The following is a 19325-nucleotide window of genomic DNA, read 5'->3' on the forward strand; positions in this document are numbered from 1 at the left end:
ATTTCTTGGTGAATTTAAACCCCCCCCCCCCCACACACACACACACATACACCCACCTCCCGTTTGTGAGGTTTGCTGGAAAAGGATTGGCCTTTAGCAGAAGAGGACCTATATTCTAGTCCTGACTTGTGACCCCATTGACCCCACATTAGCTGTTTGACACGGATCGAGACAGTTCCCTGTCTGGGCCCTTGGCTCCCCTGACCAGTAAACTGAGGGAGATGGTTTGGAAAGGCTTTTCTGGTTCTACAATTCAATTTCATGCTGTTTCAACTGAGTTTTTGGCAACTACTGATGGCGACGGTTGATGAGTTAGAGGGAAGTAACTGGTTTTTAATTTACCTCGTGTTCATAGATGACGCCACGGAGAAGGACCTTTCTGATCTTGTGTCAGAGATGGAGATGATGAAGATGATCGGGAAGCACAAAAATATCATAAATCTCCTTGGAGCCTGCACTCAGGATGGTGAGTAGGAGGGGAAAAGGCTTTCATCCAAATAATTTACGCTTCAGTGTTAGCATCATCTTAGAAACGGTTGGACTTTTGGATCTTGCTCCTAGGGCACCTCAAGTGGATGTTTAAAGTTCTCTTTAAAAATCCCCTTAGGAAGATGTTCCTGGCCATGAACACAAAGGGGACTTTGTGACCAGACTGGGGGCCTGGGGAATGGTAGGCGTTGGGTGGCTTTGGCTGGGTGGGCCTTATAGAGCCGTGCTGTTTGGAGGCCTGGAGGGTGTTCGGAAAAGACAGCCTCCTTGTGGTTTGTTTTTGGTGCTAAAAAGGAGTTCTGAAAATAAGACCCTCTGTTTGGGTTGACAAATCCCTTAAAATGGGGATTGAGGAGGCCATGCCTTGCTAGGGGCGGCAGATGACTGAGCCCCCAGGACTCTAGCTTAGAAGAGGAGAGAGTAGAGGGAGGGACATGTTATCTGCCTCTGGGGAGACAGAGCCCTAGCTTCTCCCATTGGGGAGCTAACGAGCACTTTGGGGATCCGTTTGAGGATAGTTTAATAAACTTGAAAATGCCGGTCTTTGCCTCAGCAATACCTCTTTTAGATCGATACCAGGAGTCGGGAGGCTTTCTGTGAAGGGCGACTGTAAATATTTCTGGTTTGGTGGCCTTTAGGGTCCTTGTGGCAATGCCTCATGTTTGCACGGTAGCGAGAAAGCCTCAGATGGTACAGATGCGAATGGGCCCGGCCGTGTGCCAATACAGTCCAATTACAAAACCAGGCAGTGGGCAGGATTGGGCCTGCGGGCTGTCATATGCCAACCCATGGTCTGTGCCTTGGAGAAACGGTTGCACGTGTGTGTAAGGAGGCTACACAGAGATGTTCACTCATGACCGCCCAAACCTGGGAGCCACGTAAATGCCCGCAAGTATAGGGAAATAAGTAAATAAAGTGTGGTATATTTGTATGGTGGAATATATATAGCTGTTAAAAGGAATGATCCAGATTTATTTTTGTCAGCCCGACTGGGTTCCTTCTACAAGAATAGTAGGTAGGGGAAAATGTTGCAAAGCCATATCTTTATGATGCATTTTTCTGCGGGGAAACTAGTACATTGCTTAGTGATACGTATATATGTGTCAGATCATTAAAACGGAACAAGCAAAGGAAGATCTCTGAGAGCCATTGCTCTCCCAGGAGGGCTCAGGAGACTTTTGAGGTTCTCTTAACCAAGTGTCGATGAGCATTTTGGGGAAGAGGAGAATGCAGCCTTTCTGTTTGTGCGTGTGCTTTCCTGTTGGCTCAAAGTAAACAAGAAAGCACTGGGTCAGAAGAGCTCACACTCTGCTGAGGCTCCCAGGGGCAGACCTGGGTGCGTCGCCCCCCTGAGCTCCTCGTCTCCGTCCGCAGGGCCGCTCTATGTCATAGTCGAGTACGCCTCGAAGGGCAACCTCCGGGAATACCTCCGCGCCCGCAGGCCCCCCGGGATGGAGTACTCCTATGACATCAACCGCGTCCCCGAGGAGCAGATGACCTTCAAGGACTTGGTGTCCTGCACCTACCAGCTGGCGAGAGGCATGGAGTACCTGGCTTCCCAGAAAGTGAGTCCTTCACATTCTCCTCAGTTGGGTGGCTTCCAGTTAAAAAAGGAAAAAAAAAAAAAAGCCTGTGAAGAAAACAGGCTGTTTGGACACGCTCGTGTGCTAAGTCTGAGTCAAGCCCTTGCATGTCTTCTACAACCTGGAAAATACTTACTGCATTTTTCACACAGGGGCCCAGTGAACTCCTTCAAAGCCAGAGCAGCCTCAGAAACATAAAGTGACTACGTAGATGGGCAGAAAAGAGGTTTCTTTTCCTGCGATTCAGCTCTAGGTAGAGAACAGCTGGTGTTTAGGGAGCGCCGCCTTTAATTCTGATGACCTTTTTTTTTCTTTTTTGGCTTCATTCATTTTATGGTGAGTTTTTGGACATAGACTTTGGGTGTTGTGCTTATGGTGTTTAGTTTGAAATGGCCTTAAGTCTTCTAAGAATACAGATCAAGCAAAGGGATCGTTTAGTAATGCCGAGTCCTGGATATCATCTGGGTTTATTTTGTCTCATTTCGCGGGGTGACCCTCTGGTTAGAAGTTGGCCAGGTCCCCTGAGGTGAGCCGTCTGCATTCCAAGCATGCCGCTCGCCCTGGAACTTTAAACATCTGAGCTATTCTGAAAGCAGTTAGACAGGTGCCCCGAAGTCCTCTGGGGCATTTTAGATAACCCAAGACACCCTTCCTTAGCTCACACTCGTGCGGAAGGCTGTAGAACTTTCTCCCTGGGCAGAGGTGGGGGTCATTGCCTACCTGTGGTGGAGCTCGACGCCCATCTTTGGGTCCCCAAAGAAGCGAGGTTCTCTTGCGGGCGCGGGCCCCTTGTCACCCAGGGGACCCGGGCTGGGTCATGGCCATGCCAAGTCCTACGAGTGAGTGAGGCAGCCCGTGTCTGACCACGTGGCGTTAAGGATTCGGGGAGGGGTGACTGCACCTCGGCCCTGCTGCGGCCACGCTGGAACACGGCCAGAGCCGCCACGTGCTATTGTTGTTGTTTTTGTTGTTTTCAAACGAGTCCAGACTTAAAGAATTTTTCGGATTTTTTTTTCCCCCCTACAAAAGCTCTCATTGTATATATTTTAGGAAACAGTTTCATGCCTCCCACCGTGCACAGGTGCACGTACGCAGGGGGTTTTGCCAACTGAAAAGCCTTTGACGGGAGGAAACGGTCAGAAACAGTCAGATCCGGGACGTGGGACATGTCATAAGACGTCGTTTCAAAGCGTCAGCATCACGAAAGACAGAAAGTCCTGGGGAGACAGTTCAGATGAACGGAAGCTTAAGAGAGAGAACAGCTCCTTGTGCTCGTGTGACCCCGGACTGGGTCTTGTTCGGGGGCGGGGGAGCAGCTCTTAGCAAGAACACTTAGGAACTGAAGTTAGAACGTGGACTGTATTCGGTAGTACGACTGGACCCACGTTGGATCTGGAGCTGCGGGTAATGGCCTTGCGTTAAGGTAGATCGTTGCTCAGGTATTATGGTGTGAAGTATCACTGACGTCTGTAACTCACTTTTAATTTTTTTTAATGTTTGTTTTTTTATTTTTCTTTAAAATTTTTTAGATGTTTATTTATTCTTGAGAGATAGAGACAGAGCACCAGCAGGGGAGGAGCAGAGAGAGAGGGAGGCACAGAATCTGAAACAGGCTCCAGGCTCCGAGCTGTCAGCACAGAGCCTGACACGGGGCTCAAACTCACAAACTGCAAGATCATGACCTGAGCTGAAGTCAGATGCCCAACCAACTGAGCCACCCAGGCGCCCCTGTTTATTTTTGAGCGAGAGACAGAGAGAGACAGAGAGACACAGCACCAGCAGGGGAGGGGCAGAGAGAGGGAGGCACAGAATCCGAAGCAGGCTCCAGGCTCCGAGCTGTCAGCACAGAGCCTGACACGGGGCTCAAACTCACAAACTGCAAGATCATGACCTGAGCTAAAGTCAGATGCTTAACCAACTGAGCCACCCAGGTGCCCCTGCAACTCGCTTTTAAATGGTTCAGGCCTCGTGTGTATGCGGAGAGAAAGACCCAGCATGACCGGTGGTGAACCTGGCAAACCTGGATACTCATTGTTCTATTTCACCTGTACTGTCGCTTCCTAAGAGTCCTAAATAAGACCCTGGGGAGCATGGCCTGCCTGCAGGCTGCCTGTTGTGACCCTCAGGTCTTTGGTCACTATGTACCCTCCCTGTGTGGGAGCGGAGAAAGCATTTGTTGGGCTCAGCATGGCTCTGTTACTAACACAGACGCAGTAGGAGGGCCGGCTGGGTCAGTTTATTAATCCTTGAAGCGAATATTCCTGAGCACTCCTGACTCGGGCGCTGCGTGCCCTCGGTCAGGCTCCCGTAGGGAGTGGCTGGAATGGATGTAGTCCTGGACCTCTCGCAGCAGGAACCTTGGGTGACAGCAGGAGAGATTAACAATAAATGTGGGACTAAAAGTAAGTATGTGAGAGGTTGAGAAGCCTGCTGTGCTGGAAACAAGCAGTGTGAGGTGGGCGTGGGGCTCGGGGACGGAGACAGGAGTGGGGAAGGTGGCTGGAGAGTACTCATGCAGAGGGACAGCTGTGCGGCTTATAGGGAGGGATGTGGTATGTGGAGAGCAGAGTGTGAGGTGTGGCTGGAGGCAGGGGCCCGGCTCATTCAGGGCTTCCCGGACCCGGGCCAGGCACCCTCGGCACGTGGTGAGCCACAGAGGGACAGTAACGGGATCGGGTTTGTGCCATAAAGCCCGCTCCTTCTAGCGCTGCTAGCTCGGCGTCCTGCGAGAGAGGATGGTGGCTTGTGCTAGGGTTTATTGGCTCCCATAGGCCCTGGAGGAGACCATTGATTTTGGGTCTATTTTGCTGTCAGGTTAATGGGTGGATTTCCAGTTTGAGAGATTGGCTGGCGGTATAGCTGGTCAGGATGAGGAAGACTAGGGAGTGGGAGGTGGGGGTGGGGGGATAGATCTGGGGGGCCATCCAGGATATATCTTGAACACCCACGAGAGCCATTTAAAGGCCACTGTTGAGCAGGAAGCTGCAGGCTCAGCTCTGACCCCAGACCCAGCAAAGGAAGGGTACTTTCAAAGCACCGGCAGTCACCTAGGCGGGAAGAGGCAGAGCAGACGGAGAGTAGAAACACGAAATCTGGAGCTTGGCTCAAAGCACTTGATGGCAGTAGAGGCTGAGGGGACACAGAAGTGGGAAGAAGGGCAGGATGTGGTTCACAGAGGCCACAGGAGGGGTTTCAGGAAGGCCGAGTGTTACTCTGCTCAGAATAGAATATTCATTGATTGCATCAAGCTCCCGGAGGCCGTGTGGTCCTCACTGGGAGCAGTGAGGACCCGGCGATCCTTCCATCTCTGTTCAGCATAGTTGAGAAGGAACCAAGGGCCAGGTGAGCTTTGTGAAAGGGGGCAAGCGTACATATTTCAGGATGGAGACTGAAAATGTCCTTGTTAACGGGGTTGTGATAATAGCAGTTCTCACTGTGATTAATCGCGGCCAGTTTTTGAGAGCTTACCATCTGCCTGGCACAGGGTGAACCCTTTACGTCCAGTCTCACCCATCACCTCGGAACAGCTCTGAGGTAGGTGTGACTTTAGGTTGAGTGAGGACTGCCAGGAGGTGCCAGGAAACCTTTGAGCCAGGTAGGTGTGTCTGAGTCACTGTCTGCATTTCCAAGATGGCGACTCCTAGGTCCACAGAGGAGAGTGGTTGGTCCCCGACCTGGCCCTTGGATCGCTCCTCTCCCACCCCTGCTCTCTCAGGGAGTCGCTGCTTCACTCTGGACAGAGGGGAGGCCCAATAAGATGCCCCGTGTCAGGGCGTTGTTCCCTAACACGGGGTGGGGTGGAAGGGACAGAGCTGTGCTCTCTTACGGCCTTCAGGGTGCCTTTGCTGAAGAAGACCTAGAACAGATTTGAAGCTGGTGGTGGATGAGGAATTTAAGAACGGTCCCCTTGAGTGGAGCCTGCTTCCAAAAATGGAGGGCGTTCTCCTGACCGCAGAGGGTGAAGAGACAGGCGCAGGGCCAGACCCTGGCCTGCCCGTGCTCACGCCTCGCAGCCGCTGGCCATGAGCTCGCTGGAGGCCTGCTCGGAGAACCGTTGAGTGAGCTCTCTGGCTCATTACTGATGGAATGCAGTTATGAATTCGCCTCAGTAAACATTTACTGGGTCAGGCCCTGTGCTCGGTGCTGGGGATATAGAGATGGACTTGTGGGGCCTGTCCTTGAGCGGCTTTCCGCTGTAAATATTTGTGTGTGTGCGCGCGTGCGGGTAGGGAGCTAGGGGGTGGGCAAGTGACGAAACACCGTGATATATATGGAATACGACTAAATATGGGGTATTTGGGCCTTATACAAATTATGAAAGCTTGGCTGTTTCTAGTTCAGAGTCCACCAACTTTTCTTCTTACCAAATCCCCAAACCAGTTAAACTTACTCCTAGGTGTTAAACCTGAGTGGGTGGTTTTTTTGGTTTTGTTTTTTAAAAGCAAGCACTAGCTTTCCCATCTGTGAAATGGGTCTAATAACACCCATCTTGTAGGTTGCCATGGGCATTTAATTAGGCCGGCCGTGCGGAGGTACCCATTACACTGTCTGGGGCGCAGGCGTGATAGTCTTCCTTCCCTCGGTGACCCTTGTCTCCGCTTACTTCAGAAACGGAGCACCAGATGGTCTGAGGGCCCTGGTTATGTCAGTGAGCAGCGCTGCGCGAGAAACCAACTCCGATTTCTGCAGATGATGAGAATTTGGCTTGATGTTAATTATTTTCTTTTTCTGGCGTGTGGGTTTCAAGTGTCTTACTGTTCGGCCCAGAGGGTGGGCGTTACAGCCCAGAGGGTGGGCGTTGGTGTTTGATAGCATCGTGGGACGTGGGAGGTGGGTGCTAGATTCTGGCTTTTGCCCAGAGGATGATTGAGGCCACTGTCGTGACGTCTCTGAGTTGAGCCCTAATGTGTGGTGGGAGCCCAGCGGGTGGGAATCCGGATTCTTCTGGCCGCACGGCTTGCCAAATGCACAGAGCTCGTGTCGGCAGGGAGCAAGCCGCCGGGAGAGTTTGGCCGAGGGCTTGGAAGTTCAATTTGAAGAGGCCTCCAGACTAGGATCATGGCTCCCACCCTGGCCCAGTCCCCAGGCGGCTTCTGCAAGTGCTCACATTTCCTGCTTCCATTCTGGCCCTGCACAGGCTTCCTAACGTGTGGGGCTCTCCTGCTTCCCCCTTTCCGGTCTTTGCGCATCTAGGGAGCCACAGAAGCATCTACAAACCAGGAGTTGTTGGGCGATGGGCAGGAAAAGAGAATCTCTAATTTATTCCTCAGAGAGAGTTTGCCTAACTTCTCTATATTGGCCATTTCATGGAGGACCCATCTGCAGTGAGCCCCATGTCTACCTTTGTCAAGTGGCCTGATGAGACTGTCCTTCATCTGGTTATCAACTTTGCCAGGAGCCTGCAAAAAAACATTTGAGAGGGGTATCTGTTCACCTCTTTATGCCTTGCCTTTTCCAGAACTAGGGGGTGATGATTTGGGATTCTAATGACCATGTGTCATGATGAAATCTTGTTATACTGAAGTGTACCTAAAACATTTAGAACAGCTTACGAAAGTATATCATTTGTACGAAGGAAGAAAGGGACTTACTGTCATAAGACCTTTCTAAGACTGAAGAGTCAGGAGGTATCAGAACTAGAAATGAGCCACCCTGTAGTGAGCGTTTCAGCGTTCCGACCTGCCCCCAGCTATGTGGCAGGCATAGGTTGGGCCCTTTTGCCTGGGCTGGTGTCCTCTGGGCCTGGGCATGGACAGACAGGCGTTAGTCATGATACACGCCGGGAAAGGACATGGTTAGTTCTTTGAGAAACACAACTTGTGGGAAGCTTAGCCGGTGCGTAGGGCTGAGTTTGGAAGCTTAGAGACCGGTTAGACAGGCGGTGTGGCGTCCGTGGGGATGGGAGTGGGCAGTGGTGATGTCCTGGGCTAAGTGGTTCGTAGTGGGCTTGGAGCAGGATGGACAAATTACAGAGGCATTTGGGGGTCGATGTCAACAGGACTTGGGAGGAGGGTGCAAAGAATTCTGGGGTGTATCTCTGAGTGAGAGAGACCAAGGGGGTAAGAATCAGGGGAGCAGGGAGGCGCCAGAGGGATGTTAGTGTGGAAATGTCCCTTGGCCTGTGGAAGATGACAGGGAGGGTCCCAGGAGAGAGAGGTCTGGAGAGAGGAGTTTGCAAATCTTCTGTATAAGTCTAAGAAGGGAAGCCCTGGGGATATGCAGAAATCTACAAAATTAATGAACATTTCCCCAGTTTTCAGGGACCTGGGGAAGAGAGGAAGCTAGCTTTAGAGAGTGAGCCAAGGGAAGGGATGCGGTGGAACTCAAGATGAGGTGGGGGTATGTTTCTAAAAGGAGCATGAAATCAACCGCGTCCAGAGCTGTAGAGGGAAAAACTGAGGCATCAGAAGAGCTCACTTTGGTCTGACGAGAGGTCCCTCCATAAATGTTTGGAAGCGCAGGGATGACAACAGAATGTTTGCGGACCAACCAAGAGGTAAAGATGATGTGGTGTCGGAGGTTAACCAGCTCTTCTGAGTTTGTCTGTAAAGGGAGGGGGAGAGCAAGTGTTGAGATAAAAGATTTTAGAATAATCTAGTGACAGATCTCGTATGAAGGACACCAGTGTCGGTCACTTGCACGTAAAAGGGAATGTGGCTGTTTGGTGTGTCTTTACTCTTTGAAATGATTGGGGCCTTGGTTTTTTAGTTATTTTAAAAATATTTTTTTTAATGTTTATAATAATTTTGAGAGATAGAGCTCAAGCAGGGGAGGGGCAGGGAGACCGGGAGATATAGAATCTGAGTGAAGCAGGCTCGAGGCTCGAGGCTGTCAGCACACAGCCCGACGCGGGGCTCGAACCCACGAACCACAAGATCATGACCTGAGCCGAAGTCAGATGCCTCACTGACTGAGCCACCCAGGCACCTCTAGTTATTTTAATTAGAAAAGAAATACTAATTTTTGACCTACGGTGTATTTTCTGTCTGCATCCTAAGAAGTATGTTTTCTCTTCTTGAAACATTGTGACATGAATCCGTTCTTGATTTCAGTGTATTCATCGAGATTTAGCAGCCAGAAATGTTTTGGTAACAGAAAACAATGTGATGAAGATCGCAGACTTTGGACTGGCCAGAGATATCAACAATATAGACTATTACAAAAAGACCACAAATGTAAGTCCGTGGCAGTGATGTGGTGGAAGGGAAGGGGGGTGGTGGGGGTGGCACGGAATGTTCCAGATGAAAGATGATAGATGCTCAATCCTCTGCCCTTTATCCCTGTTCTTGTGCTTCACTCTTGATAAGTAAATTTAAGCTGTATTTAAGCTACTTTTAGTAAATGTGAAACAGTCTATAAACAGAATAATCAGCCTCTTGGGTCAAGAACTTCCTGAGCAGAGGCTAGAGCTTGGGGGTTTCTAGGTTAAGTTTTGCACAGGAGGTGGTCACCGTGTGTCTGTGTGTGAGGGAGATGGATGATAATGAGAATCCAAAGAAATGGCATTTTAGTAATGTCCCCAAGTCTGCATGTTGCACGTTATATCCGGGCCCTGCTGGAGATGATTTCTTCTGTTCTCCTGAAAATCATTTGCATGCGCTCTTTTTTTTTTTTTTTAATTTTTAAACATTTATTTATTATTGAGAAACAGAGAGAGACAGAGCATGAACAGGGGAAGGGCAGAGAGAAGGAGAGACAGAATCCAAAGAAGGCTCCAGGCTCTGAGCTGTCAGTACAGAACCTGACGCGGGGCTCGAACCCACACACCATGAGATCATGACCTGAGCTGAAGTCGGACGTTGAACCGACTGAGCCACCCAGGCGCCCCGAGTGTCAGCTCTTAAATAGGGCACAGCCTGTTGAGCCTGCTAAAGCAAACTGTTTTTTAATATAGTGGTTTTTACCTTTTATTCCGCATTTGCAGGGGCGACTTCCGGTCAAGTGGATGGCTCCGGAAGCCCTTTTTGATCGCGTGTACACCCACCAGAGTGACGTGTAAGTCCTTCCCTCCGGCTTCTCTCCGCCGGGTTGAGTGGCAAAAATACTATATTCACCTCTCTGGAGTCTCTGGCGCCTGCTGTATCTCACACGTTTGTAGAAGGTGCAGGAGCCGGCCTCAGGACGGGTTCTATGGAAGGGCTGGTGACCACTGCTGCCGCGCTTCCGAGCGCACACGGCGAGCGCCGCTAACCTCCTCTGGCCGGGGTGGAAGCCCCTCACCCCCACCCCCCAACTTCTGCATGGATGTGCGGCCTCAGAGCTGCTGTCTCATTTGCCCAACTGCTGGCATGTTCTTTGCTCCCTGAAAGAAGGAATTTTGAAACTTCTCCTACTCGATGGTCGTTTGCCATACTCCCCCCATCGTAGCTTCGCCCTTGTAGGGAAAAGCTGAGTGGGGTACCGTCTGCTCAGGTGATTTCCACGGGGCCTGATTCCTCTGTTTACCCTTTGGGGGAAAAAAAATCAGATCTTGTCTTGGCACCCTTGATAACATTAGAGAAACAGAGTGAACATTCCATACTCTGTCCGTTATGATACACCTGAAAGTGCTGTTGGGGTTGTGCTCCCACCTGACATTTTCAAATTTTCGGTTTGGAAATGAGGTTGAAAGATGTTCCCATGGTGGGAAGCTGGGTGGAAGGTTACAGAGCACCTCTGGGTACTGGTTTCCCCAAGTTCGTGTGAGTCTATAATTAGTCCAAAATAAAGAGCTGAAATCAGCGGCACTGTTTTTATTCACGGGAGCAGGAGGGCCCCGGGGGGTGGGAGGGATTGGTCCCCTGCCTGCACAGTCCTGGAAGGAAGGCGCGGGGGTCCCGTGTTTGCAGTGAGTCAGCCGCCTGCATGGGGCTGCCACTCCTACTCGGCCCAGAGCAGCGGAGTTTCGTTTCTCACCCCAAGCCTGAAGCTCCTCCAGACAGAGTCCATAAGGGTGTGTTTCCAGAGCCGCGGTGACCTAGGTAGGCTCAGGAGTCCCGGCTCAATCATCCCAGGAATTGTGAGCTTCCTGCACGGGGCCCAGAAGTCCAGCCGTGGGTCTCCGCAAGGTCAGGTGCACATGGTACCTTGTGAGACGTTTTCAGTTTCTGTTCTTGGAAACCTCTCTAGAACACAAGATTCCTCCATCCTTTTTTTTCTTTATTATTATTTTTTAAAGTTTGTTTTTAATGTTTATTAATTTTTGAGAGAGATACAGAGCACAAGCCGGGGAGGGGCAGAGAGAGGGAGACACAGAATCTGAAGCAGGCTCCAGGTTCCGGGCTGTCAGCACAGAAGAGCCCAAGGTGGGGCTCGAACCCACAACTGTGAGATCATGACCTGAGCCGAAGTCAGGCGCTTAACCAACTGAGCCACCCAGGCACCCCATCCCCTTTTTTTCTTTAAATGCTTATTAATTTTGAGAGAGAGCAAGAGAGTGGTGGAGGAGCAGAGAGAGAGAGAGGGAGGGAGAGAGAGAGAGAATCCCAAGCAGTCTCTGAGCCATCAGCCTGGAGCCTGACACAGGGCTAGATCTCAGGAACTGAGAGATCATGGCCTGAGCCTTAATCAAGAGGCGGGCGCTTAACCACCTGAGCCACCCAGGCGCCCCAGGATTCCTCCATCCTAATCCCAGCCTGATGCCAACTTCCGTTCATGAGCTTAGTAAGTCATGAACCTTTTGTGGCTTCAGATGCCCCACGGGCTGCGCTGGGCAGCTGTTACCTCGGGAATCGGCTTGCTGGCCGTATTTCATCACCTGCTCATGCTGGGGGTCAGGCTGATGGGAGAGTTGGACAGGAGCATGAAGAGCTTTGCAGCTTCGCAGTCGAGATCCACACGCTGCAAACACTGCATTTAAGATGAATAACTTTACTTGAGAGGGACGGAATCCAGACACAGCCACCCCAAATCCCCACCCAAAAAGAAAAAAAAGTGTTGGTTTACCATCACTACTCCGTTGTCTGGATGGAAAATTCCATGAGAACGTCCCTCACATTAGCATCCTTTGGGGACGCTCCTTCGGGGCAGGAAGGGGCATGTAGGAAGAACTTCAGGAGGGCTCGGGTCATTTGTCTTTGAACATGAGAAGTGAGTGGGTGTCTGTTTTCTTAACCGGTCACGTTGAGGTTGTTGTGATTCAAGGCGGTTAGCAACACCGTGTTTTCTCTCTCCTTTCCAGTTGGTCCTTCGGGGTGTTGATGTGGGAGATCTTCACTTTGGGAGGCTCACCCTACCCAGGGATTCCGGTAGAGGAACTTTTTAAGCTGCTTAAGGAAGGACACAGGATGGACAAGCCGGCAAACTGCACCAATGAACTGTAAGGGCCGTTTTCTCTCCTGACGCCGTGGGGACCCCCTCCCACCCCCATGCCAGTAACCCTTCTCCAGACTCATGTTGGGTTCGCTAAGGCCTCTGGTGTGCTGTACATGCTCTAAGAATTACTGCTGGAGCTTTCTGGGCTCAGTCCCAGAACTGCAGTGGACAGCTACACTCACGGCCATGACTGTCCCAAAGAAAGAACATTCTGAGGTGTACGGAGGGAGCGTTAAATCAGAGGGCATCGGGCTTGCCAGCCGAGGGCTCCTGCCTTCGTAGAGTGAGCCGGGGTGATCTATCTCCTGGACCCTGTGCTGTGCCTTGCTGGTGTCTCTCAGAGAGACAGGGAGAGATACATCTGGCCTTTTCTCGTACGCAAGCTAGAAATCCGTGGGGCTGCCCGCACGGAATATGGGATGAAAGACCAGCGTAGCCTTCCTTCACTGCGTGTGCCTGCCCCCAGCACGGCCAGCGGGAATGGGTGTCTCCACGGCGCCTTCGTGCCCGCCGACAGTTACTCTTACAGACCGACATGGCCTCCGTCTCCTCAGAGCAGGCTTGTGTCTGGTTACCTGTGTTTTACCCACAGTTCAGCACAGAGAATTAAAAATTTGTCCAGGGGCCATCCTTGAGAGCCCCAGATCTGACTGTAAAACCACAAGCTAGTTCCTAGAAAAAGCCAGCCCGCACTTCAAGTGGAATTATGTTGTGTTTGTGACATGAGTCCTGGGCAGGAGAACCAGTGCTTTGAAAAGGAGTCTCTCTCTTCCCCACCCCCCAGGATTAACTAAGAAGACTGATTGTCCCAGAGAATGTGGTCTATTGTGTATCGTTTCATGGGGCTTTTATATCCATAATCCCATGAGTGCTTTTCACTGTACAGTGGACATCTGATGAATGGCCACATTTTATAGTATATTATATAAAGGTATTTATTGTGCGGCCCGTCTTTCCTGTTGCGTTTTCTAATATACAGGGTCTGTCGAAACCCATAATCAAGATAAGGCCTGGGACCCTGGGCCTGTCCAAGAGTTAATCAGGAAGTTAATGTGCAGCCCAGCGATGGCAGATTAATTCATAAAAACCTTACCTTAAAGTTGTGGTTTTCAAACTTCATTTTTTTTTTTTTTTTTANACGATGTCCCAAGTGCCACGAAGGTGTGACGTTCTCAGGAACACAAGCCCAGCAGCAAAGGCAGGTGGAAAAACATCTGTTTCAATGGCATAGATGCCGTCCGAGAACACTTTGGGTCAAGTGATGTTTTTGTAGCTCAAAGTGCCATTTAGAGGAGCCAAGCAGTGAATTTTGGAGAGGGGTGGGCAGAGAACTACCTTCTAGTTTGGAAAGCTCTGGTACATTTCCATCATTTAGGACATAGCCCCATGGCGCCTATTAAAAGTGCCTGGTAGCCGTGCGCCTAGTACTTACAAAGTGAGTTCACCAGGAGCTCCGTTTCCCCAGGTATATGATGATGAGGGATTGCTGGCATGCTGTGCCCTCGCAGAGGCCGACGTTCAAACAGTTGGTGGAGGACTTGGATCGAATTCTCACTCTCACAACCAATGAGGTAAGAACCCTCTTCCGGAAGCCCGTGGTCCTTTCTTGGGAGGCCGGTGCGACTTTGTAAACGCAGTCTCATCGGTAGGAGCCTGGGGGTTAGTTGATCATTTTCCACCCCTGGGTCAGACAGAGTTAAGGTCTCTGCTCCTCAGAAATCCTGATTTTTTTCTCAGAGCTGCGATCTGAGGGTTCTGACTCGGCGTATCAGACCAAGGGTCCTACGCGAGGCTGCCCCTCTCTGGCTGGTGGGTTCAGGGTGAGGCGCGCAAGAGAGTGGGGAGGGGGAGAAACGTCCTGTGGCAGCATTTGGGTTTGCGTGGGAGGGGCTTGGGGTTCTGCGCCGGTTGGGTTCTGCACCCCAGTCACGCGCGTAGGAGCCTCTGATGAGCTGCATTGGAAGAAGTAAACTTCTGCCATTTTAGTTCCTGCTCAATGTGCCCCCCTGTCCGCCATGACCCTGCCCACCGCGACCCTGCCCACCGTGACCATGTCCGCCATGACACTGTCTGGTGATGGCGTGTGGTCTCCATCTCTGTGTATGTGAACACACACACAGTTTCCTATAATGAGTGACTCGTGATTTTTTTAAGTGACAACTTACATTTTTTGTTAAAACATTTTTTTGTATAAAATATCTCTAATCCATACGAGTAAAAGAAACACCCCTCACTGTCCAAATCTGGTCCGGGCAGTGCTTGCTTCAGGATGCAGATGGAGAGAGGCCTCTGTGGTTGTGGAAAGTGTATGATCTGAGCAGGACAGATGATAAAACCCACGAAGGCCAGAAAACCCCCCCACGAGAAACTTGTTAATGAGTGAATTGGAGACATTTAGATCAGTCTTCCTCCAACCAAGGAAAAAACCTCCCCCGAACTCACAGTTGTCTGAACAACAATAACAACAGGCTAAACTTGCTTAAATAAAAATAATACACTTAATGTATTTTTAAATAATACAGTTAATAGTTTTGGAATGATTTTCGAAAAAAAAAAAAAATAATCCAGTGTTGTGATTTGAAGCCGTAAGCCAGCCACATTATCTTGTGCGTCTAACTGTAGCTGATAAAAGGAGAGATTGCATTTAAATGAATACAGCTGACCTTCAGAAGTTGAAAGGAAAGGAACAGTTCAAGGGGAAAAAAAAAAAAAAGGCAACTTTCTTCTCCTGCCAAAATTGTTGTTTCTGGTGTAAGTTCCTTTAACCCTAGACTTGGACTCTACTGATAGCCTTATTTTTCCGCTATCAGATCTGAACATTTATGGCTACATTTAGCAACTGGGAGAGCACTAAGGTCCCATTTTAATGGTCCTGCGTTCATGCTCCATGCTACTTTATTTATATATTTATACTTAAAGCAGGCCCATTCATGCTGAAATTTACATCTAGCATCCTAAAATAAAGCAGAATGCCATATTGTCTAACGGATATAAAAATCGAAGTTTCTTTCCTTCTGAAAATCATTACCATATGCCGGAGAAAAATGGTTCCATTTAGGACAAAATTTCATTTTTATCATTGTAAGCAAAAAGTTCTCTTTTGATGTGGTGGGTGTGTTTGTTTCCAGTTGTGCGGTTAATGCTGATGTTGTTGGAACTGACACATCCCCCACTCTCGGATGGGGTTCTTTTCTTCCAACCCTGGTGATGAATTATAGTGGTTTATTTTATTTTTTTAATTTTAATTTTTTTTCTTTTTTTGTCTTTTAAAATGTATCGTCGCCAGCATTCTGTGGGCTCTCTTCTGATAACCCGGGGGCTGGTGGTGCTGTGGTCTGCACTTTTTGTCTCCCCTCGGGAAAACTGCCTGCCCTGGAATGTCACTGGCTTGGGGTGTGTGAGCGGGACAGCCCCGGTGTGTGAGCCCGGCGGGGGCGGCTGTTCCCTCATTTAGAAATCTTCCCGTAGTTTGTGGAGCGGGGCTTCTGCAAACCTCTTCAGCAAAGGGCCAGAGAGTAAATATGTTCATTTCCTGAGCCAAACAGTCTCTGTTGCAATATTCGGTCCCGCCATCAGGGCAGGAGAGCAGTTATGGACAATAACGTAAATGAGTGTCTGTGTTCCGGATCAAACTTGATGGACCCTACCATTTAAATTTTGGGTGAAGTTTATGTCGTTTTAGATAATTTTAATGCCACGAGATACTGTTCTTCTTTTGATCCCCCCCCCCCCACCCCNTCATGGGCCATGCAAAACCAGGCAGTGGACTTGCCGCCTGTCCTAAGTTAGAGGAAATGTTATCCTGGGTCGCCCGGTGGCCTCTGCCACAGCACCCCCAGCAGATATTCTAGGGAGCAGAAGAGCCCTTTCTGAATTCCAAACTTTTCTTTAACAGTCCATTATGGATTTAACATACACGAGTCAATCCGAGCCTTTTCTGAACCTGTTTACATTTTCAACTCAGAGGGCTTCTGAGAGTAATGAATTACATCTGGGAAATTACCCGCTGAATGGAGCCAGATTCCCCTCAAACTATCCTAGAAACTGCAATAGTAAAATGTAATTCGTAAAATAAATATTCATTCATGGCCTCCACTATTTAAAGGGGTCCCAGGAATCCATAACACGTTATGTTTTTGTCATCTTGATGGGGCTCGAGTTCGAACCGGGTGCGCGTGTGCTCTCGCTCTCTCGCTCGCTCTCTCTCTCTCTCTGCGGCGCATAGCAAGCCACTCACTTGGGTCTGTGCGAGTGGAGTTGACCGCTCAGCACCTCCCATCAGCTGATTTGGGTGGTCCCTGCTCCCCAGTAGCGCAGTCATGATGAATTGTAAGAGAAAAGTCCAGGGCAGCCTGGGGTTAACAAAGCTGGGGCCTCGAGGAGGTGTTTGTGGGAGCCAGGTGGGGGCTGGGTCTCTGGAATCTTCCAGGGGTGCCCCCTGTCCTGTCTCAACTCTGCTAGAGCGTCTCGAGATCCTGGTATGACATAAAAGTCTTCTCTTCCCTTCTTTCAGGAATACTTGGACCTCAGTCAACCTCTCGAACCGTACTCACCTTGTTATCCTGACCCAAGATGAAATAAAACGTCTCTCTTCCCTTCTTTCAGGAATACTTGGACCTCAGTCAGCCTCTCGAACAGTATTCACCTAGTTACCCTGACACAAGGAGTTCTTGTTCTTCAGGAGACGATTCTGTTTTCTCTCCGGACCCCGTGCCTTACGAGCCATGCCTTCCTCAGTATCCACATGTAAACGGCAGTGTTAAAACATGAATGAGCTTGTGCATCTGTCCCCAGACAGGACGGCACCGAGAACCTAGTCACACTGAGCAGGGAGGCCACGCCCCCCGGGGAGCTTGCCGTCTCCGCTTGTATATATGGATCAGAGGAGTAAATAATTAGAAAAGTAATCGGCACACGTGTAAAGAATTTATACAGTTGGACACTTGTAATCTTCAGCAGGTGAAGAAGAATGTTTCTGGGGCAATCGACTGCCATGGGCCATCACGCGCCCATGACCCGCTGTGGGTACTGGCTGTGAACCAGCTGGACTCGAGGCAAACGTATACGTTCTGCCTTCCTTGTGAATTTTGTAATAATTGGAGAAAATATATGTCAGCACACACTTACAGAGCACAATTGCAGTATATAGGTGCTGGGTGTATGTAAATATATTCAAATTATGTATAAATATATATTATATATTTACAAGGAATTATTTTTTGTATTGATTTTAAATGGATGTCCCAATGCACCTAGAAAATTGGTCTCTTTTTTTTTTAATAGCTATTTGCTAAATAAATGCTGTTCTTACACAGACTTTCTTAATTTTCACCGAGCAGAGGTGGAAGAGTACTTTTGCTTTCAGGGAAAATGGTATAACATTAATTTATTAATGAATTGGTAATATACAAAAACAATTAATCATTTATAGTTTTGTGTTTTTGTTTTCTCGTAATTTAAGTGGCATTTCTACGCAGGCAGCGCATCGGACTAGTTAATCTTTTGCCTGGACTTAACTAGTTATCAGATTCTCCGACAAGAGAAATATTTACTGAATATGACTAATTGGGGGAAAACGAAGTTTTGATTTATTTGTTTAAACTCTGCTGTCAGATGATTGTTCTTAAACCACCAAAATGCCGATAGCAAACGAAGCCCATTACTAAGAAAGTATTTTGTATTGCTGTGCAGCCCTGTCCCTGGGCCCATGGATCATTTATCTGGACTTCCCAAGACTAATGGTACCAGCATTCTCTTAAAAAGATGCCTTAATCCATTCCTCAAGGATGGACCGTAGTTGAGCTGATAGCAGAATGTACTTCTCTCCGGCAGCTGGACTTCTGCCTGAGTCACACGTTAATCAGATTAGCCTGTATTCTCTTCAGTGAATTTTGATAATGGCTTCCAGATTCATTGGCGTTAGAGAAGCCTTTTAGGATCTTAACGTCTCATCGTAGAAACTGAAACATTGAGCTGTTCTGCTGATAGTTTGGGGGATGCTTCCATCTTTTTAAGGGATTGCTTCCGTCTAGTTCTGGCAGGACCTCGCGGAAAGATCAGCCTGATCCCGACGTCAGACGCGACGTCGCCATGTTGTTAGTTCTGTATTCAAGCATCGTGTTTTGCTTTGGAAACACCTACTCACTTCGCTATAGCCATGCAACGTGAATGCAGATTACACTGATTCTACTTGTTACGGAATTGGAGAAAGTATTTAATAAAGCCTGTTAATTTTTATACTGACAATAAAAATGTTTCTACAGATATTAATGTTAACAAGACAAAATAAATGTCATGCAGCTTATTTTTTTAATACTCTTGTCTCACCAAATGGTTTCCTGTGCTTGGAGGGGTGTCGACTCAGTGCCGTTCGGCGTGGTTGCACAGAAGCTGGAGCCCAGAAGGTTCGTTGTTCGCTACAAACCGGTGATGACTTATCCGAGGGGTTGGCCAGCACCAGTAACGACCTGGGACCCTGGGGCCAGCGGATCCAGTGGGAAATCAGGGGAGGTTGGTTTAAGCTCTGGCCCTGTTGCTTCTGAGGGCCCTGAAGATGTCATTGTAGCTTTCTGGACGCTAGATTCTCCCAGGAGAGCAAACGGGGGATGGCATGCGTGAGAGCTTTGCAAACAGGGAGGTGGTGTAAGGATGACAGGTGCTGAGAGACATACTGAGAAGGTAGAACGCCCAAGGAGGGACCTTGAAACCTCTACTCTGGCTTCCCCAGAGTACAGATGTACAGAGAGGAGAATTTGCGTCAGCATTCCAAAAAGATAGCTTGAACAAATTATAAAATGATTTGACCTATTTCCATGCCACCAAGAATCTGAAGAGGGAAATGGTGTTCTGCCTGCTAATAACGTGCAAATTCTATGACTCAAGGTCTCATTATACCTGCCTGCCAGCCTCCATAGCAGGAAAGGGAGACAAAAATAGTCTGAATTCTCCCAGACTTCAGCC

The 19325-nt window shown here is 49.1% G+C and overlaps 1 protein-coding gene and 1 non-coding gene across 2 annotated transcripts in view; one reads left to right on the forward strand and one right to left on the reverse strand.

The window, feature by feature from the left end:
- Positions 1-17365, forward strand: part of FGFR2 (fibroblast growth factor receptor 2) — a 104797-nt gene extending 87432 nt beyond the window's left edge. The window contains exons 10-16 of the mRNA XM_077779456.1: positions 356-466; positions 1864-2054; positions 9125-9247; positions 9997-10067; positions 12232-12369; positions 13831-13936; positions 16971-17365. Coding sequence (XP_077635582.1) covers positions 356-466; positions 1864-2054; positions 9125-9247; positions 9997-10067; positions 12232-12369; positions 13831-13936; positions 16971-17135 — 905 coding nt within the window. The 3' untranslated portion in view covers positions 17136-17365. The remainder of the gene's footprint in view (positions 1-355; positions 467-1863; positions 2055-9124; positions 9248-9996; positions 10068-12231; positions 12370-13830; positions 13937-16970) is intronic.
- Positions 11349-11432, reverse strand: TRNAR-UCG (transfer RNA arginine (anticodon UCG)). Its single transcript has one exon. It is a non-coding gene; the product is annotated as a tRNA-Arg (tRNA).
- Positions 17366-19325: the final 1960 nt, after the last annotated feature.

The sequence above is a fragment of the Crocuta crocuta genome, unplaced genomic scaffold (genome assembly GCF_008692635.1).
Source record: "Crocuta crocuta isolate KB4526 unplaced genomic scaffold, BGI_CrCroc_1.0 scaffold138, whole genome shotgun sequence".
NCBI lineage: Eukaryota > Metazoa > Chordata > Mammalia > Carnivora > Hyaenidae > Crocuta > Crocuta crocuta.